Source organism: Zychaea mexicana (assembly GCF_025766255.1).
Source record: "Zychaea mexicana strain RSA 1403 chromosome Unknown BDB00scaffold_45, whole genome shotgun sequence".
Classification (NCBI taxonomy): Eukaryota; Fungi; Mucoromycota; class Mucoromycetes; order Mucorales; family Lichtheimiaceae; genus Zychaea; species Zychaea mexicana.
In genome coordinates this window covers 1-27,368 of record NW_026516708.1, presented here as the reverse complement: position 1 = coordinate 27,368, position 27,368 = coordinate 1, and the positions used below count along the sequence as shown (strand labels likewise).

The window sequence follows — 27,368 nt, the reverse complement described above, 5'->3', positions numbered from 1 at the left end:
ACGTAAACGTGTGTATACTTTTTGTTTAGATCTGCCTATCGAAGCACTTCCAGCACTACTTCATCTCGTGTTTTTGACATATACTCGTTACCACGACCGAGCATCGCGTCATGCCATTCTCGAAGTTTTAAAGGCGTTGGATAATTGGAACGCGGAGCATTTCCAAAAGACTATTATTCCTGCCCTGGTAAAAGAATCCGAAAAAGTTGCCAAGCGAACGGGTGAAAAGTAAGTGTTAATTTTTGCATATATGGAGAGATGGTGGTGGCGCAGCAAAAGCAGCAAATAGCAAGCAGCAAGCAGAAAGGAGCAAACAGGAACAGCAAAAAAAGGGGCAACGGCCAATCATATATTTGGAAAGCGTATATGCGTATGTGTGTAACCAAAAAACCGTGATACGGTGTACCCTCTGTTAGTGAATGCATTACAACGGCTGCAGATCGTTTCAACTTGTTGACATGGGTTGATTTGCTCATTTGTTGCGTGCTCAAAGCCAACAATAACAACAACAACAACAACAGCGACCTGTTGACTCCGCTCGTTAATGCACAGGCCATCTTGTTGGATTCACTCGTAGGCGATAAGCGTAGAACGATCGCGAAAAGTGCGCTTGTCGACGTTCGTCGCACTATTCGTCAAAACGCCACGGCCATACCCGCTCTCTTCGAATCCGCTTTTGCAAACGCACAGACGGCCACACCATCCTATCGTAACGCAGTCTTGATCGGCACCATTGTCGATGTCAGCCTACGATTAAAGAAGAAAGGCGTGGATGGACGACAGTTGATCGACAAGCAAAAAGTGACAGATTACTACTTGAAAAATGTGGTATCGGCACGGACACCAGGTCCCACACCTGTATTGGATGCGTTTGGCGATTTTGTAAATGCGTTTGTGGATGAGGAAACTTTCACAAAGGATTTCTTGCCCACGTTTGACAAGATGATGTTGAGATCGCCCGAAGTTGCATCACGAGGTTTGTACATATTATTCATTGCAGCAAGATGATGGTGAAAAGGAATTAAAGAGTCAAAAGAACTATTCTGGGAGTATTGGGAGACTTACCGATATTGATGGGTGCTATTCTCAATTATATAGCATTGGCTCGTATCATACCCAAGCTATCGTTCGATCCATCTTCGATCTTTGGCAAGAAATGGACAGAACCCGTACTAAACCAGTTGCGTGCCAACTCAGCCGCCACGCGCAACGCAGCTTCAGAATTATGGGAGGTATTGGCAGTAAAGTGCCACGACACGGCACAGCTTGCACAAGTCGTGACCACAGTAATAAAGACGTTGACGACGGGCAAGGTATCATCTGCGGATCACCGAGTATTGACGTTCAATGCACTTTCGGCACTTGCGCAAGCGGACGAACCATCTATCAGCGAAAAGGCCTTGGAAGGTTATTTTACCATGATTGCCAAAGAATCGAACGAACAAGCCATGGCAGCAGCCATCGATGGAGCAGGGCGTCACTTGACGGTATTGATCTACAACGACGAATATTGCCAGACACACAAGGATACTGTCACCAAGACCGTCAAGACTTCGTCGGAAGGATTAAAGTCGGCCAAGGCGGCAGCACGCAAGAAATGGGCTGTTGCATTCGGCAGCACGGTGTGGGCTAAACGTGAGCCGAGCCAGGCACTGAGCGCCAACGTCATGAGCTATTTACAAAATCTGTTTGCGACTTTTGGCAAGATTGTAGACAAGCCTTTGGTGTGGAAGGACGGTCCATTGGAAGCCTATGTGTTGATTGGGACGGTTTCGGGTCGCATCCAGCAATGGCCAGCATTGCCACAACCTGTCACGGATCTTTTGAAGAAGAACAATTATCCTGGATCGTTATTAACAAATTCGCCCAAACCCAGTTTCTTGCTGTGGGATCGTATCTATACCAAGGCTGTCACTCCCGGCGAAGGTCTTTGGTTTGTACGTGCATTGGCCGGCGTGTTTGCTAATGAGTCCCAGGCTTCCTTGGAAAAGACCGGTTCTGGTGTGCTCGCTGCTCAAGCTTTGATCTGGACCTTGTCTAGCCATCCTGAACACACTGTTCGTAGAGCTGCATATGAAGAGACAGCTGCTTTGGCCAAGTCCGATGCCGTCAAACTCGGTGCGTTTATGAAGCCTGCTTTGTCTCAGTGGCTACTTGATGTAAGTAATCAAGTGAATTATTGTTTCTTAGCAAAGGTGAGATAACTCACACGTAGTGGATCTTCAATAGTTGGAAAACAACACCAAAGAATCGACAGCGATGATTGCAAAGAGCACTGATAACTACCGTGAGGATATCGCTTCTTATCGCACCGCAGGAGTTTTGAATGCTATCACCGCCTTTGACAAGGACTTTGGCGAGGATTTACAGGAGAAGGAGCTCGTCGAATTGATGATCTTGGCCCACCACAAGTATATTGGTATGTTTTCCATATCATCGTCGTAGAGAAGAGATCTAAAGGCATAATGGGACTGCGCAGCACAGATACTAATACTTGTTTATGAAGCTTCGCCTACTGACAAGTACAACTGGATCACGCTGGTGCAGCGCACTGGTGTTAACCCAGGCAAGTTGGTGGAAAACCAAGAATCCAAAATCATCAACCTGTTGAAGGATACATTTACTTCAAAAGAAAAGGTTTGTTGCTGTCTCTGCTATCTACAAGTATGATACATGTCCAGCCAGATACTGCTATGGTTACTTATTATGGCTTTTTTCTAGTCCGAGCTATTCTACCAAGCAGCATGCTCTGCTATCTCCACGCTCGTGTTTATCCGACCAGAAATGATCTCCTTGTTTGTCGACTTGGCACGCGAGAATTTGGATACCAAGTTGATGGATGGTATTGATGAGACCGAATTTGGCATCTGGCAGACTCCTGAAGACCAGGTCTATGTTGATGGTAATTGCATATTTGTTGGGTGGAAGGTAGAAAAAGCGTTTTCAAATCAAGCAGAAAAAGCTAACGATTGCTTTTGCAGTCTTGAGTAAGAACAAGAACAACAAGGCAGTGACCGGAAACCGCAACCGAAAGGGCTTTGATGATGACAAGTGGGAAGAAGAACTTCGTGCCGAGTTGGCCAAAAAGAAGGGTGCTGCTCCTGTGAAAAAGCTTACTAAGGAAGAACAAGCAGCTGTCAATGCTCAGCGCAAAAAGGAAGCCGAAGTCAGAGCTCATGTTCAAGCTGTGTATCATCAGCTTTCCTTGGGCTTGGATATTGTTCATGCGTTGGTTGCTGGCAACCGTCTTGATCTGACCGGAAGTCTTGTTACGTTGGTCAGCACACTACTTGCTATTGCTAAAGCGCACGGTGGACTCCTTGTCGGTGAAAACATTGTTGACACCTTTTTGGAACTGGGCGACTGTATTGCCGATGATATCTATTCAATCCGATACGCTATTGCCTTGGCCACTTTACGCGCCAACAAGATTGCCTCGATTCCATCGCGTTGGCTCGACGAACCCCTCGCCGATCTTGTAGGTCGAGTGTTGTATCGTTTGCGCTTTGTCACTGAATCACGACCCTTGGATCCAGCTTCGTTTGGCTACTGCTTCCCTGTCTTGCAACAAATCATTTATCAAGGTGGTATTGGCGTGTCCGGCGGTGCTGATAATGAAGCTGTGCTCGAACAGGTTGTCATGGCCGTCGACATTATTGGTTTCCATTGCTCGCGTGGTGGATCTTCTCCTGTGATGCCCAAAAAGGATATGATCGCTACTTTGTTGTACAGCATCAAAGAGTATCCTCAGTGCACCAAGAGCGCCAAGACCTCTTTGATTGAACTCTGCGAGTCTATGAATGCGGCTGATATTGGCGAGGATGAGGAGAATATCAACAGCGAGGAAATCAATACTTTGTTGCAAGGTCTTTTGTCGGAAGAATTGTTGGTGCGTAACGCTGCTCTGAGTGCTTTGGATCTGCTGGATCTCACGGATATCGACTATTCTCCACAACTGTTCTTGGCTTCGCATGATGCTAACGAGCAAAATGCAGAGTTGGCAGAGACGCTCTGGACTGAGTATGCCATGGATGTTGAGCCGACTTACAAAAATCAGCTACTTGAATATGCTGGTAAAGTATAGATACTGTCAAGATGGTTTACGTGTTTATTTACTAAAAAGCTTGAATGTCGATTAGTGTCTGAGTCCAACTATATTCGCACTGCAGCAAGCAAGGCTATCGCTGACGCCATGGAGGAATTCCCAGATACTGTTCCTGAGACTTTGAACGCAATCTATGCCTTGTATAAGGAAAAGGTATCGTATTTCTCGTGAAAATGAATGAAAAGGTGTGTGTATTAGTCCTCTCTTAATTTAGACCCAAATTCAACAATGGATAGGCCAAATCTTTGGACCCCGAATACGATCGTTTCGGTATGGTGATTCCTGAGACTGTGGATCGCAAAGATCCATGGGAGTCCCGTATTGGTTTAGCACTTGCACTCAAGGAAGGTGCTCCGTACGTGGGTCTGGAAAACGTGCCCCGTGTATGCACATTTTTGATCCAAGATGAAGCTCTGGGTGACCGCAACGAAGCTGTGCGCAAGCAGATGCTTGAAGCTGGTCTGGCATCTGTCAACGCCTATGGCAAGGAAGGTGCCCAAGATCTGCTCGCTACCTTTGAAGGTTACTTGAACACACAGGCTGCCAATACGGAAACACACGATTATATTCGCCAATCGGTTGTCATTCTGTACGGTGGTGCTGCTGGCTTTTTGGACCAGGGCGATCCCAAGGTGCAAATGGCTGTCGATAAGCTTATTGCCACGCTCGATACGCCTTCAGAAGTCGTGCAAAGCGCTGTTGCTGAATGCTTACCTCCCCTCATCAAAAAGATCAAGGAGAATGTGCCGCAGATTATTGACACGTTGACCGAAAAGATGTTCAATGGCGAACGGTATGCCCATCGTCGCGGTGCTGCTTATGGTTTGGCTGGTGTGGTCAAGGGCCGTGGTATCACTGCCTTGAAGGAATGCAATGTTATGGCCACACTCAAGGATGCTATCGAGAGCAAGAAGAAATACGAGCACAGACAAGGCGCCCTCTTTGCCTTTGAGACCCTTTCAGCGATGCTGGGTCGTCTATTCGAACCTTACATTATCCAGATTGTGCCGTTGCTCCTGGTCTGCTTTAGTGATGCCAATATGGATGTCCGTGAAGCTGCCTCGGACGCAGCACGTATGATCATGAGTAAGATCAGCGGTCACTGTGTCAAGCTTATCTTGCCCTCGATTCTGGAAGGTCTTGAAGAACGCCAATGGCGTACCAAGAAGGCATCCGTCGAGCTCCTGGGTGCTACCGCTTACTGTGCTCCCAAGCAGCTGTCCGTCTCGTTGCCCAACATTATTCCTCGCATCACCGAAGTCTTGGCCGATACTCACTCGCAAGTGCAGGCTGCTGCTAACCGCTCGCTCCAGCTCTTTGGTGAAGTCATCAGCAATCCAGAAATCCAACAGCTGGTTCCAGTCTTGTTGGATGCCTTGAGCGATCCTAACCGCAAGACAATGAAGGCTTTGACTTCTCTGTTGCAGACCTCCTTTGTCCACTACATCGATCCACCATCGCTTGCCCTGGTGATGCCTATTCTGAACCGTGGTCTGCGTGAACGTGGTACCGAAGTTAAGACCAAGGCTACTCAGATCGTCGGCAACATGGCTTCGCTCACTGACCAGCGCGACTTGGTCCCATACTTGCCTGTCCTTCTTCCCGGTGTCAAGCAAGTCCTTGTCGACCCTGTTCCCGAAGCCCGTGGTACTGCCGCTAAAGCATTGGGTGGTCTTGTCGAGAAGCTGGGCGAAGACAACTTCCCTGACCTGGTTGTGGAACTTTTGGATACGCTCAAGAGCGACTCTGGCGGTGTTGACAGACAAGGTGCTGCCCAAGGTCTTTCCGAAGTGCTTGCTGGTCTTGGTTTGGAGCGTATGGATGGCCTGTTGCCCGAAATCATTGCAAATGCCGACAGCCCTCGTCCTTATGTGCGCGAAGGTTTCATTTCCTTGCTCATTTACTTGCCTGCTACATTCGGTGGTCGCTTCCAGCCTTACTTGGGCCGTATCATTCCTCCTATCTTGATGGGTCTTGCCGACGAGTCCGAGTTTGTGCGCGACGCATCCCTGCGTGCTGGCCGCATGATTGTCATCAACTATGCTACCAAGGCTGTCGATCTGCTGTTGCCTGAGCTTGAAAAGGGCTTGTTTGATGACAACTGGCGTATTCGTCAGAGCTCTGTTCAGCTGGTCGGTGACTTGCTGTTCCGTATCACCGGTACCACCAACCCTAAGAATGCTCTGCACTCCCTCGGTAATGAGGATGAAATCAAGGAAGACGACGATGAGGGCTATGAGGGCGCAGGTGAAGGCAAGAAGCAGCTTGTGGATATTTTGGGCAAGGAACGACGCGATCGTATCTTGGCTGCTCTCTACATTATCCGTCAAGACAGTAAGCATCTCTTTTCTTCAAACTTTCTTCTATGGAAACGAAGCAACATTCTGTTTACTCACGTTTTATCTATAAAAAATAGCTTCTGGTCTCGTCCGTCAAGCCTCGCTTCACGTCTGGAAGGCTCTGGTGTCTAATACTCCTCGCACTCTCAAGGAGATTCTGTCTGTTATGATGTCGATGATCATCAAAAATTTGGCCAGTGCAAGCTACGAACAACGCACGGTGGCTGCTCGCACTTTGGGCGAACTGGTGCAGAAATTGGGCGAAGGTGTTCTGGCCGAGATCTTGCCCATCTTGACAGATGGTATGAGTTCAGCCGACGAAGATACACGCCAGGGTGTCACTATTGCGTTCAGCGAGATCATGATCACTGCTGGCAAGGTGCAAATCCTCGACTTTGCTGACCAGATTATTCCTGCTATCCGCAAGGCCCTGTGCGATCCTTCTGAAGAAGTCCGTGAATCTGCTGCACAGGCATTTGACACATTGCACCAGAACGTCGGCTCGCGTGCCATTGATGAAATTTTGCCCGCTTTGCTTCACCAGCTCCAATCCTCGACCGAATCATCTGTCTATGCTCTGTCGGCACTCAAGGAAATTATGGCTGTTCGATCCAACGTGGTCTTCCCTGTACTCATCCCTACGCTTGTCACTGTTCCCATCACTGCTTTCAACGCACGTGCCCTGGCATCGCTTGTCACTGTGGCTGGCTCAGCATTGAACCGACGTCTTACCACGATCTTGTCTGCCATTGTTGAGTCGCGCATGGTCGAGAAGGACGAGGAAGTGCAAAAGGAACTCGCCAACACGACCGAGGCATTGCTTATCTCGTTGGATGAAGACGATGGTATGCACACGCTGATCTCGACGCTTCAAGACTATGTTCGCAGCGACAAGGCCGATAAGCGTGCAGTGGCATGCGATATCGTCAACACATTATACACGGATACCAAGCTCGATGCTTCGCAATATGTCTCTGATTGGATCGGCACTTTGGTACCGTTGTTGAGCGACTATTCCAGCGACGTGGTCCGTGCGGCATGGCAGGCATTGAATGCCTTGACCAAATCGGTCAAGAAGGACGAGTATGAAGAACTCGTGAACCCTGTCCGTCAAGCCGTGCGCAGTGTCGGTGTTCCTGGCGCTGATGTTCCTGGCTTCTGCTTGCCCAAGGGCATCAGCCCTATTCTCCCCATCTTCTTGCAAGGCTTGATGTACGGTAGCTCACAGACGCGTGAACAGGCTGCTCTTGGTGTGGGCGATTTGTTAAACCGTACATCTGCGGACGCGTTGAAGCCATTCGTTACCCAGATCACTGGTCCTTTGATTCGTATCGTTGGCGATCGCTATCCCCCTCAAGTCAAGGCGGCTATCCTCCAAACCCTCAGGTACAACCCCAAGTGAATCACTTTTGTCCTATGCATAAAATATCCAGAACTAACTTATTCGTATTGTTATCAATAGCTTGTTGTTGGCTAAGGTACCCATGCACCTCAAGCCGTTCTTGCCTCAACTACAGCGCACCTTTATCAAGTCACTGAGCGATCCCACCAGCGCAATTGTGCGATCGCGCGCAGCATCTGCTCTGGGCATTTTGATCACCTTGCAGTCGCGTGTGGACCCATTGGTGAGCGAATTGGTATCCGGCATTCGTACGAGCGAACCAGCTATCAAGGAAACGATGATGGATGCCTTGCAGACGGTTGTTGCAAAGACAGTCAACGACATGAGCGAAGTGTCCAAGCGCGGTGTCATGTCGGTGATTGCCGAAGGTCTGGCCGATCAAGCCGAACCCGGCATGATGGTCTCTGCTGCACGTTTGTTGGGCAGTTTGTGCAAGGCCATGTCAGTACAAGATGCTGAACCGATTGTCCATGAACATATCTTGTCGAGCGCTGCTCCTCAGTATGGTGCCGTATTATCTATCAACTCGTTGCTGATTGACGCGCCCACTCTGTTGGAAGACTTGGGTGTGGTCGACCAAGTAGTCGACTTCATCATTGACGCCATGCAGACAGACAAGAATGACGTGCCTGAAGCGGCCATCACGGCTGCTGGCAAGTTTTTGATGACCGAATACTATCAAAACGAAGACATCATCCAGAAACTCGTTCCTGCACTCGCAGATGTCATTAGCAGTACCGGTGCTGGTGTAGGCGAGCGTAAGCGTGTTGCTCTAGTGATTTTGCGTGGCGTGGCCCGCAAGCATCCTTATGTAAGTTCTGTTATAGATGGAGTGGATGGGGATCTCTCTTGTTTGCAGCACAAAACTCACCCATGACGTTGGTGATATACTACTTTTAGTTGGTGGAACCCTATTTAAACAAGCTGATACCTCCTATGATGGTCTGTGTGCGTGACCGCAACATTCCTGTCAAGCTGACAGCCGAACGCGCACTGGTGTACACACTCCAATTGAACGCTGCCGAGCACATCTATGAAGCCTACCTCAAGTCGGTCGATGCCACTACGCAGAAGCAGATCTCAGACTACCACCGTCGTGTATTAAGCAAGTTGGCCCACCAGGAACAGCAACGCGTAGCACAGTTGTATGGTGGAGAAGATGAACAAGCTACGGACGAAGACGCAGAGTTATGGCAAGTTGGACCTGTTGTCACGTTTGGCGATGAAGACGACGAGTAGACTCTCCAAAAGAATCATAAATTAAGCTCCTTTCTATTATTTCTTCTTCTTTGCAACCCTCTCTCCCACTTGTGTTTTTAATGTAATCTCTTTTGTTTTTGTAATTAAAAGAAAAGAAGAACCTCAAATGTAATAAAACAGTCTTTTTGTGTATAGAAATCAATGATTAACAAACAAACAAACAATGATAGATGAATTATGGGTGGGGGTCGTGCATGAAAGTAAGAGACCCAGCGCTTGGATCAGGCGGGGGTTGGGGGATGTTGCTGGCATCAACCTTGTGCGTGTGGGGTCCGCCCGGGTGTGTGGGAGTACCCGTAATTTTCTTTCTTTCCCTATTTCTCCTTTCCCTTCTCTCTCATCCCTTCTCTTTCTTTTCTCTCGTACCGTTTCCTAGACCCATCCTTCTTTTCTCTTCTATTCCACTCCTCTTTTTCACCCAATGTCCTCTTTCGTATCTACGATTCTCCAGCACTCTGCTAACCGAATCGACGACATGCCTTTTCTTGGATCTCGCTCAAAACGACAGTCCCTTCCAACAGGCAGTAGCAGCGGCATGGCGGGCAATAACTATCATCAGCAACAACAACAACAGCAGCACCGTAGCAGTGCCGAGTATTATCATCCTCATCATCCGCATCATCCGCACTATCCTCAAACCAACAATATGTCCATGGCAGTATCGTCTCCACCACCGTCGTATGAAGCAATGATGATGCAAAGCCCGTCACCAACACCTAGCACATCTTGGACTTCGGATATGAATGCATTAGCCGATAGAATCAAGGATGACGATTATATGACTAGCAGCAGTAATAATAACAACAGTAATGCAAACAGTAAACAACTGGTGGTGCAGCAGCTGGATCGACGTAGTATATCTCAGGGACTCAAGCTGGTTTCGATCGCCGCAGACGAATACGATGGGGGCAACGAGGCTGTGGCGCTGGATATCTACCTGACAGGCCTCGACAAGATCCTTATGGCCTTACCAAGTAACGTGTCTTTACAAACTCTCCCTATTGAGATTCCCCACATTATCAAATAGTGGGTGACGAAAAGAAAAAGGCACCAGCAATATTGATACCTTGGTGGATTATGGGGTTTGATAGATAAAACGGATCCAAAGACCAAACTGGCTCTTCGCGAGAAATTATTAAGGTAATTATGCTCTCTCTCTCTTGGTTACTCCTTCGGTTAGCCCCCCAACAAAAGCACCTCTCTCTTTTATTTTTAACCCTTCCCCTCCATGGAGTAGCATTACTGCTACTATTAGTAGTAGTAGTATATGAGAGAGCGTGAATGTGTAAGCCACGATATTTAAACTTTCTTTATGTTTACTCCTCTTCCTCCCTAAAAATAATTACAACAACAGTGTCGAGGAACGAGTGGGGATCCTGAACCTTGCAAGTCAGCACAACAACAATAACAACAACAGCGACGATGTCGATGGCACCATTGAAACGATCCAGACCAAAGGGTCTCTGCAGTCATATATCTTTTCCCGGATCACGACAACCATTAGCACCATCAGCAATATCAGCAGTCATGCCGAGACACGTTATGAGCATGTGTATCAGGAAGAAGAGGATCTTAGCCGACGTAGCAGCAAAAGAAGGGGCAATAGCTCTAGAGATCCACTGAACCGGTTCAAGCGGTTTGGTCAATTCGTTGTTCAGATGACTGTCACTATGGCCATCCTTATCAAGCAATCCCCATTGCCAGGTACATACTCCTATCACTTCTAGGTATCCAAGTACTAATATAGAGAGACGCACTGGCTGACTGACTGACTTATATATATTGCATACAAACATACATACATACAATGGCGTACCTGAATGGATGGCTATCTAGATATCTTTTGCTTTTTGTTTGGCTATTTTATCCAATTCTTGATTTGGTTCGATAGCCAATATCATGTTGTTGAACGAGTCCAAGATTTCGGAGTCGAATGTCTGAAAATGCTTTTGCAGGCAGACGAAGAGTACCGGCTGCATGAACTTGTATCTGAAGCCGTGTACATGTTGGTTGCAGCAGGATTAAAGGCTGTTGTGGCGTTCAAAGAAGCCCCCGGATACAAGGAACAGCACCAGCGAACTTCCTCTTCTTCTCCTCAACGTCGTCACCATTTTAGCAATCGAAGCTTTTCTTCTCCGCCTCCTTCTCCAGTTGTCAAAAACAGCAACAAAAGCCGAATTACCTGGTCCTGGACGCCTTGGTAGAGGGGAGAAAAGAATAATGCTTACACCCGCCACCAGCAAATACAAAGAAAATAAAAACAGCCGCCATAGTTACTTTAACCCCATTTTTGTCAAAAATAGCAACTCTGCAAGACTTACGTACACTCGCATTTACAAACTAGCACCACCTCCCTCGTTACCCATTCATAACATTCCTTTTTTTTGGATAATGCGCAAATAAATAATAATCAATTTGGAAGAAAAAGAAAGTCCCTTTTTATTGATATTACTCAGGATATCACGCCGTTTCTAATCATGATATCGACCAATTCCTGCAAGGGTTGTATTTCTTTCTTATCCAGCAAGTTGAATTCGCGTGCAAACGATATGAAATGTGCAAACAATGAATTGAAGTGTGGTTCTTGGTTTAGCGAGAGGATCTTGTCGTAATGGTGGTGATAAATATGCGCGAAAAGCCGAAAGAGTTGGCCAAAGATACGTTTGATGATGGTTGGGAACTCGCGAGGGAATTCACAGCCTATTGTGATAATGTTCAGCTACATGTGTATACGCTCTTCTTCTGGTTCTCTTCCTTACCTGCTTTGGTGGGGAATATAGTTTCGTCATGTAACATGTTTTGTATGCTTGTTGCCATATAATCAATGTATTGCGGTGCAGGCAGTTTGATTTTTTTGGATTGTGCATCGGACCATGGGTACTCGACACTATAAATTTATAAAATGCTATTAATGCGACCGTCTCCTCCCTTTTTGCTGTGTAATGATCCCAATAACCGATTTATCAACTTACCCAGGCCCAGCAGACATCGTTGGGCATGTTTGTGACGAACAGAAATCCGTAATTGATCCGTAGAACAAGTTGATCAAGTTGAAGAATTCAAATGCTATAATGGATGGTTATTATAAGCATAAACGTTACATACATATCAACTTTTCTCGTTTCCACCATGCATCCCCACCCCCACCCCCCTATTTAGTGTTTTTTCTACACTCACGCATAGCTTTTTACAATATAAAAGTAAAGAGAAAAAGGTAGAAATAAAAAACGTACTGTTGAAAGCAAGCCATTCGTTGGCATCCACATATTTTGGTAGTTCAATGATGGTCTTGAAATTGCCCTTGACGAGCATGTGGGTCACGTACGGGTAACATAGAAAGAGTGGTTTTGATTGTAATGACGTTGTGGATGATGAGGATTTCGTCTTGTTGGCTTGCTTCCGTTTACTACCGAGCCTGTTTTAATAAAATGAAATTACAAAGTGTTTAGAGATCCCCTTCGACAAGCTCCTTAACGTTGGTATAGAAATATGGTAAGAATGATTTACCCAAAACTTAAGAAACTCATTTTATAGTTTGTTGGATATATAATATATTGTTTAGACCCGTACACACACCACGATACAGTACTTCAGTAACAACAGCACACAACACCGCTTTATATAATTTTACAAAAGAGAGGAAAAAGAGGGGCGAATGTGCCCGCTCACTTTTCGGAGTGGAATCCCGTTTCAGGAAGCTGACACCTTTGGTGCCAAGCACGATGTAGTTCATATAAACCAGCATCTCGGTGATAAGCCTATTCCTTTATAACATCGCTGCCGATAATATTGGTTCTTTTCATTACATACACTAGTGTAGATTTCACCTGCACTCCCTTCTTCTTCTGCGTTACTAACAATTCTTCAGTTCGACAGTCGCCGGCTGCGACATGATCTATGTAGTTATCAGGAGAGCTACAAGCCAGGAACAAGTAGTAAAGGAAACATATGTTTTTAATACTACGACAAGTGTAGTACAAACGGCCTCGACCGATCCACAAAGACGCTAGTTGTTCTGACAACTCTAGCGAGCGGATCAAGAAGTTGATCTGCACTAGAAAATGGAAACAAATCTAATCTCTGTGCAGCTTGGTTTTTGGTAGGATGATGATATATATGTTGTACGTTTTTTGTGTGCATACCATACATTACAAACTGAATAACATACAGTGCGATATACGTAGCACAATAACTATGCTATGTTGTGGAAACTCAAAGCCGCCTCTGTGGCATCGGAAAAAGAATTTTTGAGTCCCTTCCTCTTCTTGTCATCCAGATCGTTACTGTATACCCTAATCCTGCACTACCGTTGCTAAAGATTTTGGTGGTGACGACTATTATGAATATAAAAATTACAATGACCATGCAGCTTGTTGTTGTTTGGACGTTGTTATGCTACCAGCGACAGACATTGTCACTGCTACGTATAGACTCATACTTGGTGTAATCTATGACTCTGTATCAAAAGAGGATGTTAACTGGTTGAATATGGATTGAATTGTCGTCATTTTTTTCAGTGATCTTGTCTTCTCCTGAACAACAACAACAACAACTACTACAACAGCGAAAATAGTGACCAAGACAATATTTGCGGATTATGACATGGTCCACCAATGATGTGACTGATACAGATTCACGTTGCTGTTACAATAACAAAAAATAATTGGATCATGTAGACGACGAAAAGTTGCCGTAGTATGTGTGTTCTATATCATATCAGGACCCGTCTGGTGCAAGACAATATCTATGCTACCAGATATCCTGGTGACAACACTACACCAGAGTATCGCGTGCATCAATATGATGTAGTGATCATTGCTTGTCATATGTGTATTTGATGAGGCTATACATGACTGTTAGGTACTGTTTGATTTCATTCCACAATGGCGTTGTTCTTCCCACTGTCAGCCTTCCGCCGCGACTTTATGGTAATGATGTTGTTTGCTGTTTGTGTCGCTATGATAAAACCGGCATAGCGTTTTTTGTGGCATAGATTCTGTACTCTTACTTGTTAACTAAATATTAATTTGATGATGTCTTCTAGTCCGTCGACTTTTAAAATCATTCTACCGATTTTATAGCACTTCCTTATGCAAGCTATTAGTGCTAAAAACATCTCCAACTGCTGTGTGTGTCGAATAATGATTGTTTGCCAGCAGGATATCAAAGAATTTCGCGCAGTAAGTCAGAAGAGGAGTTGCGACTATGCATTTCTCACACAGCAGCCATTAAAGCGTCATGTCTATAAGAGCGAGCGGCATAAAATTTAGTGGAACGTGTACGTGTACCATACGAATTACCCACGGCGTTCCTTTCTCTTTTACTCTTTTTCTCGTTCATTTACACACACGCACATATTAACTCATGTCTTCACTCGTGCTGTCTTCCAGGCTCGTTCATGCAAGCCAACAACTTGTACATCGATCAACTTCACCAATGGCAGCAACGAGCCGTTCAATGGCAACCACTACTACTAGCGGCAAGAGTGACAACGAAACGCTCATTCCAACATGGGATGCTTATTTTGAATTACGGTCCAAGAGGCGCAAGTATGAAATAGTCTCGTACTTTCCAAGCACGGTGGTACCAATGATCGGCACGGGCGCATATTTTATGCAGCTTGTAATCGACCCGTTTTCGACGTTTATGGGCTTGGATCCATTGATGGCGGCTGGCGTAGCAACTATCGGCGCTGTAAGTGTGTATTGACTATTGTCGGTGGAACCGACGATTCGATGATACGAGAGAGAAAGGCACGATATCGTACATATAACGCTTATATATATAATGACCAATCTACCACTGCGTATTACATAGGGATTTTGTGGATACTTGATGGGACCAGTGCTAGGCGATGTGGGATTTAAATGCATGAATCGAAAATACGTGGCGGCAATGGATGAGCGTGATAAGGCATTCTATGAACATGTTAAACGAAATCGATCAAGTGCGCGTCTCAATTCGATCCGTAACCCCGTTCCTGACTACTATGGCGAAAAGATCAACTCGGTAGCTGAATACCGGTCATGGTTGAGAAAACAACGTGAACATTATCGCAAAGGTGTCTTTGGTGGCAATCTGGACGAGACTGCGTAAAATGGTTGGGGATTAAGGAAAGAGGCATTCATCTATATAATGTTCTTTCTTTATATTATGGTTTTAAATACTTTGATAAAAAGGTGTTATTGTCCACGACCAAAAATGCAGATGTGAGTAAGGACAGAGGTGTGGGTGTGAGTGGTGGTTACTATTACAATGGTTGCGGGGGTACAAGGATAATAATAGGGGTTGAAATGGATAAGAATATGTCAAGAAGAGTTTGAAAATGGTGGCCATCGAGGACAGGGCAAGAAGAGATGGGATCGATGCTTATACAGTAGGACCATCAGAGACATAGGTCTTGGTGGGATATGAGCCAGCGTTATAGGAAGCACCGGATGGATTAACACCACCCTCATCCGTTGGGCGTGTCGAGTATCCGAGCGATTCTTCAAATGCCGACTTTTGCATATTGATGGGTGCCTGAATACCAGGGACAAAGTGTAGAACCACGTATGCGACACCAACCACGATGATAATGACACCTGAAGCAATGGTGAGTGCCTCGTAGTTCAAGGTAATGCAACCGATACTATCAAATACATCACATGAGCATTTACTATTATGCGTGCGTGTGTACTACAGAAAAGAAACAAACATGTCAAAAGGTAGAAAAAGCACTTACAAAATGTAAACTACGTAAAAGTGATTAGCACATATTCGTTTTTGTTAGGCGTACGCCATCATAGTATCTCCCCTAGACCTTTATCACTTCTATATCCTCCCCTACCCCGCAATAGGAATAGCAGCAGCAGATTAAAACTTACATAAACCACGGCCAAGGAACGAGAACATAAATGAAGCATACTGGGTAACTTGCGCAGGCAATCGAAATTCGAATACGGCCGTAACAATGCCAAAGATACTTTATAGAATCCGTATCACGCACAGATCAGTCTCTCTCTTTCGCTCGCTCGTATACAATTGATAAAATAGTATAGACAAAACTCACATGCAGAAAATACCAGTGATGAAATTGGGAAACCCTAGGATAAGGAAAAATATGTAATGCTGAGTTTTTCTTCCTATTAAACTAAGACTAGAAACCACTCTTCATTCTTATACCTCCTATAATACGATAACAAGATGAATCATTAGTCATAAGATTACAATGTCAGAATAAAGCAAGAATAAAGTAATGTACCACTAATGATCTTGCCCACGGCACCGACTACCATAAAGGCAGCTACAATGCAATTGATGACTCGAAAAACGAGTGAAATGTCAACTCCCATTGCATAAACAGTAAAAAGTGATCACGTCAAAGAAAAAAAGAAACTGGTAGACAAGCAATGAACGTGGCTCAAAGGTTAAAAAAAATATAAAGCTGGGAACAATGGTTCAATGTTGTACAAAAGTGTTAATGTTTGGTGGCAAATGAGCCATTTATCCGACATATTGGTTACAAATGAAGTTGCGCTCTATTCAACTTTATCGCTTCTATATGAAAGTGGCTGAAAAGGGTTGCTTGGTCACTCATCACCATCTACCACCCACCATCTTCAAACCTTTCCCCTTCGCAAATGTATTTCGCGGGCTTTTTGCCGTCTTCGTCTAGCCCTATGTGATACAACAGTTTGGTTTGTTTGTGCATGTTATTGTGCATGTGGTGTTATATACAGTCTCGTGCTGCAGCATCGTCCGCCGTCAAGCATCGCGGTGAAGTCGCTCCTCAATCAAGTGTTTCAGAATTGTTGGAAGAGAGAAAAGGGGAAGAAGATAATAATATTGAACCTCAATTGTATTTCGAATGCTGCACTTGGAGATAGACAGAAGAAGAGTGATATGGTGGAGTGCAGCATATGTGTCTCGGGAAGTCCACGAAAGAAAATAAAGGGTAAAAGAATAAGAAAGGACGGAAAGCGAGTGGACCAGAATAAGCGGGGTATTTGCAATCAAAAGCGAATTGGCATCGAGCTACGCATTGACTTTTTATGGCTTTCATTTGAGGGTACTACTGTAGTATATGGTGACTACAGAATGCTGCTTGTTCATAATGCGCACTAGTACCATTGAAACGAGGCATCTTTTGGTAAGGCGATTGTTAAGCCCTTAAGCTACTAGGTTACACCAACACCCCAGATCGGGCTAATTTTACCTCTACTCAAACCTTTTTTGGACGTCGATTTGTAATTAACTCAACTCACTCTCACACATCTTTTTTAACTTGAGAAGTGATAGCAGCTATCAGAAAATATGACAAGGTGGGATTTACAGCAGACGATGAATGAAGAGGTCGATCGCATACTCCATGTGTACATGGTTTAACGGTGGGTGAATGCCTACCAGAACACTCGCCTGCTGGGGAATTAAGGATTAAAATTAAAGAATTATGCACTTGTGGTGATGAGAGGCAAAAAGCTTTAATGCAGTTGGAAACCACGGACCATGTGTGGGATATATAAAGGGTATGTGATCTGCGCTGCGTTTCTTTTCTTTTCTTCCTCTCTTATTATTTCTTCCCACGTCCTCTTCCTTTCACATTATACTATACCATCATGGTTCAGCCTGATCTTCAAACTGTCCGCCTTTCTAACGGCAAGCAGATCACAGGTTAGTTACTACCTTGAACCGTTATCGCAACAACGACAACAACGACGACAGCACACCAGGACCACCAGACGAGCAAAAAGCTAAAAAAGGCAAAAACGCGCTTCTTTGCTATATAGTCCACACTCAACTTTTCATCAACAACGAGTTCGTTCCCGGCCACGGTCCTTTGATTGAGACCATCAACCCTGCCACCGAAGAAGTCATTTGCTCAGTCCATTCAGCGGACAAGCAAGACGTCGATGCTGCCGTTGCTGCTGCTGCCAAATGTTTCAAGGACACCTGGCGCAAGGTGGCACCTGCCGACAAGGCTCGCTTGATCAACAAGCTTGCCGATTTGATGGAACGTGACAAGGACGAGTTGGCTACTTTGGATGCATTGGATAACGGCAAGGCATTCACTGTCGCCCGTGATGTCGATATCACTGACTCAATCGCTTGCTATCGCTACTTTGCTGGCTGGGCTGATAAGGTATAAGATCCGTTGAAAAGCCAGAGAACGATAAGGGAGATGAAATCCATGTCCGAAATAAAGAAAAACTGATTTTTGGGGTTCGTCCCTTGTGTAGATCCACGGCAAGACCATTGACACTACCTTTGACAAATTCTGCTATACTCGTCATGAGGCTTTGGGTGTTGTCGGTGCAGTCATTCCATGGGTTAGTGTTATTGGAAGTGCTGGTGTGGAGGTTTAGAATGGTTCCTAAGATACTTTATTCTTTTCTCCGCAGAACTACCCTACGATGATGGCTGCATGGAAGTTCGCACCTGCTTTAGCAGCAGGCAACTGCAGTAAGTAATATACCTGCATAACATCCGTGCGTGTATACTGTGGAACTCACGAGAACAAACTTTATTTTCATACTTAGTTGTCATGAAGACATCCGAAGTCACTCCATTGCCCGCATACAAGTTTGCTGTTCTTGTCAAGGAAGCCGGCTTCCCTGCTGGCGTGGTGAACATCATCACCGGCTATGGTCATACCACGGGTAACTTTTTGGCTTGCCACCCTGATGTCTCCAAGATGGCGTTCACCGGCTCCACCGGCACTGGTCGCAAGATTATGGAATCATCGTCGACGAGCAACTTGAAGAAACTTCAGCTCGAATTGGGCGGCAAGTCTGCTCAGATTGTCTGTGCTGATGCCGAGCTTGACAAGGCCGCTGAATGGGCTTGTGGCGGTATCTTTAACAATCACGGTCAGAGCTGCAATGCCGGTTCGCGCATCTTGGTCCACGAGTCTGTTCATGATAAGTTTTTGGAGCTGTTCATCAAGCATACCAAGGCCATGATCAAGATTGGCGACCCCTTTGATGAAGGTAATATTTCAAACGATTATGATGATGTCCCACATAATGAAAAGTTGCGGACTTACTAACTACTTTGATATTTGTTTAGATACCTTCCACGGACCACAGATCAACAAGAGTCAATTCGACAAGATTCTGAAGTATATTGAAATTGGCAAGCAGGAAGGCGCTGTTGTGGCTCATGGCGGCAAGCGATGGGGTAACAAAGGCTACTATATTGAGCCTACCGTGTTCATCAAGTGCCACAACAAGATGAGGTTTGTCAAATACACTGCTTTTAGGCTAAGGGAAGCAAGACGAGATAAGTAAAGTAGTAATGCGGAAGTATTAACGGGATGAACTTGGCAGAATTATGCAAGAAGAAATTTTTGGCCCTGTTGTAGCAATTGCTACATTTAAGACGATCGAAGAGGCCATTGATATGGCCAATGATTCTATCTATGGTTTGGCTGGCGCTGTCTACACCACCAACTTGGATACTGCCGTTACGGTGACCAACGAAATCAAGACCGGAACAATGTGGGTCAACTGTTTCGACGTGTTTGACCAGTCTACACCATTTGGCGGATACAAACAGTCTGGTTTCGGCAAAGAGTTGGGCAAGTACTCCTTGCAAGAGTACACTCAGGTCAAGGTCGTCAAAATTATGAGATCCAACCTTTAAATCCTTCATTTTGCATTTCCGTCCATCGCACATCCATGCATTCTTTTCCCTTCATTAACGACCCTCTCTCCTTTCACAAACAAAAAGCCAACTTGATTTCCTACTTTTAAATCCTTTCTCTTTTCTTGTGAATATATATGCTTCATTTTTTGCTTTTTCCTCCATCTATACGAAATTATCAGCTTAATTAAGAGCCTTACTTTGTTGACACAACAACACTGACGAGCAACTGAAAGCAGCGATTTATGAAGCATGTACAAAAGCCAGGTAGAAGCGCATAGGACTTAGAATACATTTTATTGCCCTTTCTTACCAATGGTAGAGCTTCTAAAACAGTTCTTTTATCGATTGCGTTGTTATTGCTACATATATATTACAACAATTCAACAGATTACTGTGTTTATGTTTGGCTTTCCTAGCTTTGGCTTCATTGAGGTACTGTATCCAATTATTCTAATGATCCTGATACTGTTACATACTATTGATAACAGAACTCTTAGAAACATGTATAAGCTGATGCTGACATATCATAGCATTAAAAGATAAAATACAGATGAGGAAGCTGCCTGGATGCTTGCGTGCCAACATAATCGTCGTTTCTACACCGTATTAAATTATATAACATTTGAGCAAAAAGAAGAATTCGTAGCATATTGCGCAGCTAGAAACTTTGTTCATCCTCAGTCCCAGGTTTTTCTTATGATCTGAACATGAGATAGAGTCTTTTGCAAGGTAGGAAGGAAATATCTTGACTTTGTTGTTGCTGTCGCCCATGGTTAAAAATCTTACCAAGCCAATATCAAAAAGACTGAAAATTTGACTAATCGAATAAGCTACCATATTTGGTAGTGTGTTATTCAATTTACGTGCATGTCTCTATCAAAAGAACTGGATCAATTTACTACTGCGGTGGACTATGAAAACAACGTGGTTGCCGAGGCTCCTCTCTTTCCTTGTCCCCCAAAAAAATTCTTGTTTGCTGAGAATGGTAATCCCGGCGATCCCGATCGCACAAGACACATATGATAAGGCGGGGCCATGCGATAATCTTGTATGATTAATCGAAAATGATGACATTTGTATTTTGTTTACATACCAGGACATCACTTTCTTGTAGCTGTTCTGTTACCATCAAAATATGCACATCAATAAATACAAAGACTGATGTTGCAACATGTCAATAGGCAACTCGTTAGTTACATCAGTTGGTTTCTATCATCCGATGACGGGTATTTTTGATATTGAATACACGATCAATCTGAAACGCACTAAAAAAAAATACGCCATTGTACTCCAGACACACGATCCGACTTCAGTCTTTTCGAGAGTACGCAGGGCCCCCAAGCGAGTCAAAAAGCTACGCGTCATTTCTACACACTAAGCGATGTGTTTGTGCCATGACATTGCTCAAAATGACTTGGATATTATGAGAATGCTACATCAAATCTGTTTATTCATGTGTGTGCGTACTTATATGCAAAGATACACTCCTGCATGAGGACGAGGCACTTTACACAAAATAACAGAAAGAGGGATAAATCGACGAAAGAAAAGGGGAGAACTGTAGGTATGATATGGAAAAAACATGTAAGTATGAATGTGCTATATATATATATATATTGAAAAAAAAAACAAAGAAGATCAATGAAATCGAGAAACAGCTGAAGGGGTTTGAAGGGAAAGGGTTGTGTGAAGCAAACCATGAATGTACAATCAATTCTATTTAGGGTGGGGTAGTAGTAAGTGTAGTGGTAATTATAGTAGTTACATAACGCAAACCAGCGCGCGAATGATGAAAAGTTACAAGAGAGCAAGAAAGGCATTCTTCCCTTTAGGCAAAGGACCATTCGATGGGGATGCGACCTTCGTCAACATCACCCAACTTCTGGAAAGCAGCAGAGCTGAAATCAACATCACCAGTAGCGCAGCTAGGGCAGGTATCGACAGCAGTAACAGTAACGGATCCACTATCGCTGGTCACCGTGAGTTTCTTGCCACAGTTCTCGCCACCTGCCATCAAGCTCGAGCTCAATGCAGCGACCATCTCGCTATCGCTGTTGGTTTGGCCACAGGAACCCAAGCCGACAGCATAAAAAGTGCCATCACCGGAATAAGACGAACCGCGACGATGCAAAGGAAGAGCCATAATCATGTTGGAAGCAGCGAATGCCAACAAAAGGTAAAAGAGAAAGACGAGCTTGTTGCTGAATTGCATGATTCTGGTTGTTGGTGAAGAGTGAATAGTATGAGTAGATGGACAGATGTAATGGAGAATAAGAAGAGCAAAGAGCAGAGTAAAGATGTGATGATGTTGATGAGACAACAAGGCTGTTGCGATGAGCCCTCTTATATATGATTTTGAAAGGCGGAATGAACTTGGCTTGGACGGGCGGATCGGGTTTGTCGGCGTAACAGGGCAGTGGCCAAAGCGAACTGTGCACGACTTGGTATTACCGCCCGACTCTTTCTCTGTTGCTGGCTTTGAAAACTATTAGACGCTAAACAACAAAGAGGACCTGGCATTATAAGCCCTCCCCCCGGTTTTTTTTGTCGCCCCCGATAGATGGCCGCGACGCAAGAGTCCTTCTTCCCTGACGCGTAACTGTTACGCAAAGATTATGGCGGTCCATGTTGGCTGTGGGAAATATGCCCAACAATGAAAGAAAAGAACCGCCAACACTATAATCCTTCGTCGTGGATTTTGCAAGATAAGAATAAGAAAAAGAGAGCCATGCGGTGTTGTTCGTCAGTATAATCTTCTTTTTGTAGAATAGCACTAATTTCTTTATGGAAGAGACAACAAATTGCTTCCTTCTCCTTCAAAAAGAATAAAGATGGATGGATGAGACAACGATGACCAACACCCCAAACAACAACGAGATTCCTTCAAAAGTCTAGAAAGGGAATTTATTATGCCATGAGATGATGGAGATGGTGGTACACAAATTCTACTTTAGCTACTGTATGTGTTGTTAGGAAGCAAAAGTATAGAGTCTCGATCCTACCCTCTCCAATGCCCCGACCTCCAGCAAACGGTCCTCTCTCTTATCACAGACATTTATGGATGCTTTTTGCTAAACACGAATGTCTTTCCTATAAACTAAGTAACATCAACTCTCGGTATGATGTGATAAGCCGTCACAAGCGTGATTAATATGTGTAATGAATCTATGATGGTGACCTACTTTATTGTTTTACATTTCTTTATTTCGGAATGCTATATTTAACTCTAAAACGAGCATAAAGAGAGTGCATGTAGAGATTATGGAAGCCATACTACATGGATATACTACAAACTGTACCCCTATTTCTTTTCTTTAGCTGCTAATTGTACTATTTCGATTATATACTGGTGCGTGAACAGCAACAATGATTGCGATATCATGATGTATGTCATTGTTGTTATATGTTTGGCTCGGGAGAAGAAGCCGTCGACTGTAATTCATCAGCAGGCTTCAATATAATATAATATTTGGCAAGTATTTACCTATCAAGAAATTTATCTGGGACGCGGCTTGCCTCAAAGATTAAATGCAATAATTAGCCTAATCAATAATGTCGATCATCAATTTAGTAGCAGTAGTCCTGGCGACGGAACATGTGTCTTTCGGTCACGAGGGAGCAAGCGGAAAAACGATATAAGCTCAATCATTGGTAATAAGTTCTGGTTCTATTTGAAAAATGACGTGTTTTGATCAGGGCAAAATGTGTTGTTATCGACACATTTCTGCATTAAAATGACGGCAGTGGCAATTAGCTTCTCCTTCGCTGATGGTTGATAGATGATGTCAACTAATAGAGAACACCAAAATACCCACACTAACGGTAATTTCTTTGTCAAGTAAACATATTTAACAATGAGAGTCTCGTAATTACTACAACCCTGCTGTGCCCGTAAGCAAAAACATTGAACCTGTTATCATGATGATTCTAAGCTATACTGGATGAATGTAGAAAAGAACATACTTATAATGCGACATTAGAAGTCATGACAGTACTCCATGGCAAGTTGCTCTAGTAACGAGTCTACTGTTTCAAGCATATCCCTTTTACCCTTCTGTTGGACCTCTTCTGCAAGAAATCATTCCTCATCACACAGTGAGAAATAGGTCTAAAGAAGCAGCTGATTATTATTTTACTAACAAAGGGAAACATGCCTCCAGTTGTATACAGTGTGTTTTCAGCACTATATTATACTACTTCTGCTACTACAATATCAAGAACTTTCTAATTCTACAGTAATATAGCTGTAGAGCACGTTAGCCGTTCGTACTCTTACGCGTACACTTGCTGTGGCCGCTTTTTGTATACAGCAGAAGAAACACTGTGAAACAATAGTATGTATTCATTCAACACGTTGCTGCATAGCTTGGTCATTTCGTTCTTATGCATTCTTGAACAAGCTACAGTATGTCTGCTGATTGCAAAGAGAAAGGCCAAGGTCACATTTGTACTTTTGACAAGTGTGTCAAATCCTGATGTAAATCACATACTGTACCAGCTCTCATCATAGAAAAACGGAATGGATGGTCACAAGTACATACATTTGGATATCTGTACATTGAATACATAGTGCCCTAAGCAAGTTACTATGTATAACAAACAAACTTTCACGAGGCTCGGAACCTCTACTTTAAACTATATCACATGCACCTTTTCTCTCTTTTTTTAAACTTTCTTTTCGAAACAACAGTGCCAATATAAGAACATATGGATCGGGCAAGTGTGTGCTATCATCGTTACTCAACTGTTACGATGTTATATAATAGTCAGACTTTTCAGTGATACTCAGCGGCCATACGTATCGTCGGTCCGTAACATAATCTTCAGATGCGCAATGAATATTTTGCACATGACAGATAGGCACGAACACGAAAAACAAGAGCATCGGGGATGGTCATTTTTCTTGGCCCGAACTGTTCTCCGTGAGATGTATATAAAGCACATACTGTAGATAGTGCCACATAGTAGACATAATACATAGTCGCAATAGTATAAACAACCTTTAACCGGACAAAAGACAAACAGACGTGAGAAGCATTTGGGTTTCTTACTTTCCTTGATATATTAAGTGCATACATACTGTATCCGTCACACAAATAAGTATTAGGATCAACATCAACAAAAAGCTTGACTTATAAACAAACTACTACTGTCATGAATCCTAGAGGCCTTTGATCGACGGAAGAAGAGGAGACGAGCAAACAGGCAAGGCCAGCTTTTCATTAATCATAGTTCGATGTGCTCGCACACATACAAGAAAAAGCGAGTTCTTCTTCTACATGCTAGCATCTAGCATGACATGCACTGATAGCGAATCGCTCCTCGTGAAATCAGAAGCCATTGTTTACATGTCAACAAACCATTTGCCTTCCCACCAAGTAGCCATAGTGACTGAACCTTTGAACGAAGACAATTGCAAGAGAGGCGTATATTCATTATGTTGCTCAAATGGAAGGAGAAGGTTACGCAAAACACGGGCTATGGGAAACAAGAAAGTTTTATGAAAATAACATGCTGCCATATCGGCTCGGCCTTCCTCTTTCTCTCTCGCATGCAACACAAGAAGTCGTAAGGAGCAGTTACAGACTTGTATTTTTTTGGGGGAGTAATGTTGGATATAACAATTCTTTTTCACGTGCTAAACTTTTTTGCTTCCTCTAAACCAAAAAGTAAAAAAAGAAAAGAACGCTCTTTCGACTTTTTTGTAAAGTTTACATTTCCTCTTTGTTTTCTCATTCTTTCGAATGCAACCACCATTCAAGTACCGTGAATGAGAGAAGATTCTGAACGGCCACCGTCCTTTTGCTACTCGATCCGTTCGTCCATTTCAACGTCGGCGCTGTCCACGTTTTCCGACGAAGGCTACCACTCCGATCAGAAGCCGTCATTTTCGTCAACGTCGTCCTTGCTTGGCGATTTATATCAACAGCAATACCAACAACACCAACAGCATGAGCATTACCCCGAGCAACAACAAAAACCGCTTCCGCCGCTTCCAAATGACGAGGAGGAGGAAGAAGAAGAACAACTAAAAGACGAAGGCGATAACCACGACGCTAGTACTGAACATGACGATCTACCCACCTTGTTACAAAGCACACGTATCATGTAAGTTACATAAAATAAATAAGGATAGGCAAGGAAGCATGAGAGATAAAGAAACTAAAATCTCGATACGGCGTATTTGTAGTCGCATCTCATATAGCCCCGCCACATACGCATTGATTTCTTGCATCATCCTCTTATCTCTGTATACCCTGACGACGATCACCAACAAAGAACATACCTTCCCGCCGTTTTTCATTGCCTCCAACCTCGTATTTCACATGACGCACCTGATAGCACATTGGCGCCAATGGCTTCTCATCGAACGCTACTGCATCGTCTATGGCACCACGCTGTACTGGACCGGCTGGCTACTGGGCGTCTTTGTATTCAGCGAACGACTCAACTACGTTGATCCAACAACACCCTTCTTTTGGGCCCTGTTACTTGAGCGACGTCATGCATGGGGCCTGCTACAGTGGGAATTTACAAGCCAACTCGAATCGTACAAGACCGAAATCATCGTGTATCGGATATGGACGTTGCTGGGTGCCGGTAGCGCTTGGGGACTGGTCTATATTGCCATGGCCAATATGGATGGTTACCCATTGCATTATCTGCTGCGTCCTTACAGTGTTGCCAAGTTGCTGCTGGTCAGCTCCGTGGCCGGCCTCGTCATGATTTGTCATTGGAGCTTTTGGACATTTCAGTATCGCGGTGTGCTCTGGAAGCGCGAGGTTAGAGTACATTTCACAAAAAGAGCGCCTGGATGGATGGTTGAGACAGAAGAGAATGCTGACATTTTATCAAATAAACTAGTTGCGTGAAGGCATCGCGGTCTGGTGTAGTGAAGGCGTCACTCGTGCTGGTCATGTTGAATGAAAAAGTTAAAAGTCCTGAGCGACCCGTGTATCCATCGACATAGCGAACGGAATTTAGCAAGAGAAGAACCGCCATCCATCCATCCATAAACTCATCCCATTTATCCGACCTACCCATCAAACCCCATCCGCTAGACATTTAATCCTTGACCCACTACCCCACCCACACTCACACATATCTTCTGCTCCATTCTCCTTCTATTCCTTGTTCTTCTTAAACTAACTCTGAATCAACGTGGTCTCGATTTCGAATATGAGCAGTAAGTCCGTTTTTTAGAGGGTATAGGGAATTATCTGTGTATAATGTTAACTCTACAATTACTTTTGTAGCGCCGTGCATTCGTTCATCTTAGACACAGCCGATGATTGTTTGGGACGGAATTCTTTCAGATAATGAGATAAAGGATTTATATCGCTCCGGTGATCGCTCGCTTCCCACTCTACCTGAATCATCTCACACTTATTTGATACATGCCAAGAAACAGCGACCGGGATTATTGATGGCGACAACGACGACGACGAAAACCACGAGAATGCTGCAGAAAAAAACGTAAATATCATCGATGCTTTGTGGGGAACTGTTCCATCATTAATGTTTCTAACGTTTTGTGTGGTAACCTATAGGGATCGGACATATATGGCAACCTTTACTCGGGTTAATGCCGATGCGTTAGCTGTAAGATAATACATACATATCAGGGACGTGTTCT

The 27,368-nt window shown here is 44.2% G+C and overlaps 9 protein-coding genes across 9 annotated transcripts; 6 read left to right on the top strand and 3 right to left on the bottom strand.

The window, feature by feature from the left end:
- Positions 1 to 750: 750 nt before the first annotated feature.
- BDB00DRAFT_423853 (armadillo-type protein) lies at positions 751 to 8,890 on the top strand. The gene is made up of 11 exons (XM_053117333.1): positions 751 to 976; positions 1,099 to 2,159; positions 2,230 to 2,419; positions 2,507 to 2,664; positions 2,722 to 2,902; positions 2,982 to 4,073; positions 4,140 to 4,258; positions 4,342 to 4,505; positions 4,602 to 6,439; positions 6,522 to 7,830; positions 7,907 to 8,890. The coding sequence occupies exons 1-11, from the start codon at positions 943 to 945 to the stop codon at positions 8,721 to 8,723; spliced, it is 6,963 nt and encodes a 2,320-aa protein (XP_052978853.1). The 5' UTR covers positions 751 to 942; the 3' UTR covers positions 8,724 to 8,890.
- On the top strand, positions 8,635 to 9,244 carry BDB00DRAFT_827253 (uncharacterized protein). The gene has a single exon (XM_053123784.1). The coding sequence runs from the start codon at positions 8,783 to 8,785 to the stop codon at positions 9,083 to 9,085; it is 303 nt and encodes a 100-aa protein (XP_052978852.1). The 5' UTR covers positions 8,635 to 8,782; the 3' UTR covers positions 9,086 to 9,244.
- Positions 9,245 to 9,401: 157 nt separating this feature from the next.
- Positions 9,402 to 11,536, top strand: BDB00DRAFT_827252 (uncharacterized protein). Its single transcript, XM_053123783.1, has 4 exons — positions 9,402 to 10,080; positions 10,198 to 10,246; positions 10,461 to 10,810; positions 10,943 to 11,536. Exons 1-4 carry the CDS (start codon positions 9,528 to 9,530, stop codon positions 11,308 to 11,310), a joined length of 1,320 nt encoding a protein of 439 aa, XP_052978851.1. The 5' UTR covers positions 9,402 to 9,527; the 3' UTR covers positions 11,311 to 11,536.
- On the bottom strand, positions 11,537 to 12,809 carry BDB00DRAFT_827247 (maintenance of ploidy protein mob2). The gene is made up of 5 exons (XM_053123782.1): positions 12,614 to 12,809; positions 12,340 to 12,521; positions 12,079 to 12,172; positions 11,866 to 11,993; positions 11,537 to 11,806 (listed from the first exon to the last, which is right to left on the bottom strand). The coding sequence occupies exons 1-5, from the start codon at positions 12,631 to 12,633 to the stop codon at positions 11,559 to 11,561; spliced, it is 672 nt and encodes a 223-aa protein (XP_052978850.1). The 5' UTR covers positions 12,634 to 12,809; the 3' UTR covers positions 11,537 to 11,558.
- A 1,754-nt stretch (positions 12,810 to 14,563) lies between these two features.
- Positions 14,564 to 15,202, top strand: BDB00DRAFT_765143 (mitochondrial import protein Pam17; the record flags this gene model as incomplete). The annotated part of the gene is made up of 2 exons (XM_053119498.1): positions 14,564 to 14,800; positions 14,924 to 15,202. The coding sequence occupies 2 exons, from the start codon at positions 14,564 to 14,566 to the stop codon at positions 15,200 to 15,202; spliced, it is 516 nt and encodes a 171-aa protein (XP_052978849.1).
- A 34-nt stretch (positions 15,203 to 15,236) lies between these two features.
- On the bottom strand, positions 15,237 to 16,568 carry BDB00DRAFT_827243 (COPI associated protein-domain-containing protein). Its single transcript, XM_053123781.1, has 5 exons — positions 16,350 to 16,568; positions 16,158 to 16,194; positions 15,973 to 16,070; positions 15,831 to 15,840; positions 15,237 to 15,737 (listed from the first exon to the last, which is right to left on the bottom strand). Exons 1-5 carry the CDS (start codon positions 16,438 to 16,440, stop codon positions 15,476 to 15,478), a joined length of 498 nt encoding a protein of 165 aa, XP_052978848.1. The 5' UTR covers positions 16,441 to 16,568; the 3' UTR covers positions 15,237 to 15,475.
- A 1,091-nt stretch (positions 16,569 to 17,659) lies between these two features.
- On the top strand, positions 17,660 to 20,042 carry BDB00DRAFT_827238 (aldehyde dehydrogenase domain-containing protein). The gene is made up of 7 exons (XM_053123780.1): positions 17,660 to 17,758; positions 17,875 to 18,227; positions 18,325 to 18,414; positions 18,487 to 18,547; positions 18,625 to 19,074; positions 19,154 to 19,322; positions 19,414 to 20,042. The coding sequence occupies exons 1-7, from the start codon at positions 17,704 to 17,706 to the stop codon at positions 19,727 to 19,729; spliced, it is 1,494 nt and encodes a 497-aa protein (XP_052978847.1). The 5' UTR covers positions 17,660 to 17,703; the 3' UTR covers positions 19,730 to 20,042.
- Positions 20,043 to 21,156: 1,114 nt separating this feature from the next.
- On the bottom strand, positions 21,157 to 22,034 carry BDB00DRAFT_827237 (RlpA-like double-psi beta-barrel-protein domain-containing protein-containing protein). The gene has a single exon (XM_053123779.1). The coding sequence runs from the start codon at positions 21,942 to 21,944 to the stop codon at positions 21,561 to 21,563; it is 384 nt and encodes a 127-aa protein (XP_052978846.1). The 5' UTR covers positions 21,945 to 22,034; the 3' UTR covers positions 21,157 to 21,560.
- Positions 22,035 to 25,804: 3,770 nt separating this feature from the next.
- On the top strand, positions 25,805 to 26,774 carry BDB00DRAFT_423687 (uncharacterized protein). Its single transcript, XM_053117332.1, has 3 exons — positions 25,805 to 25,838; positions 25,910 to 26,514; positions 26,597 to 26,774. Exons 2-3 carry the CDS (start codon positions 26,059 to 26,061, stop codon positions 26,657 to 26,659), a joined length of 519 nt encoding a protein of 172 aa, XP_052978845.1. The 5' UTR covers positions 25,805 to 25,838; positions 25,910 to 26,058; the 3' UTR covers positions 26,660 to 26,774.
- The last annotated feature ends 594 nt before the right edge of the window (positions 26,775 to 27,368 follow it).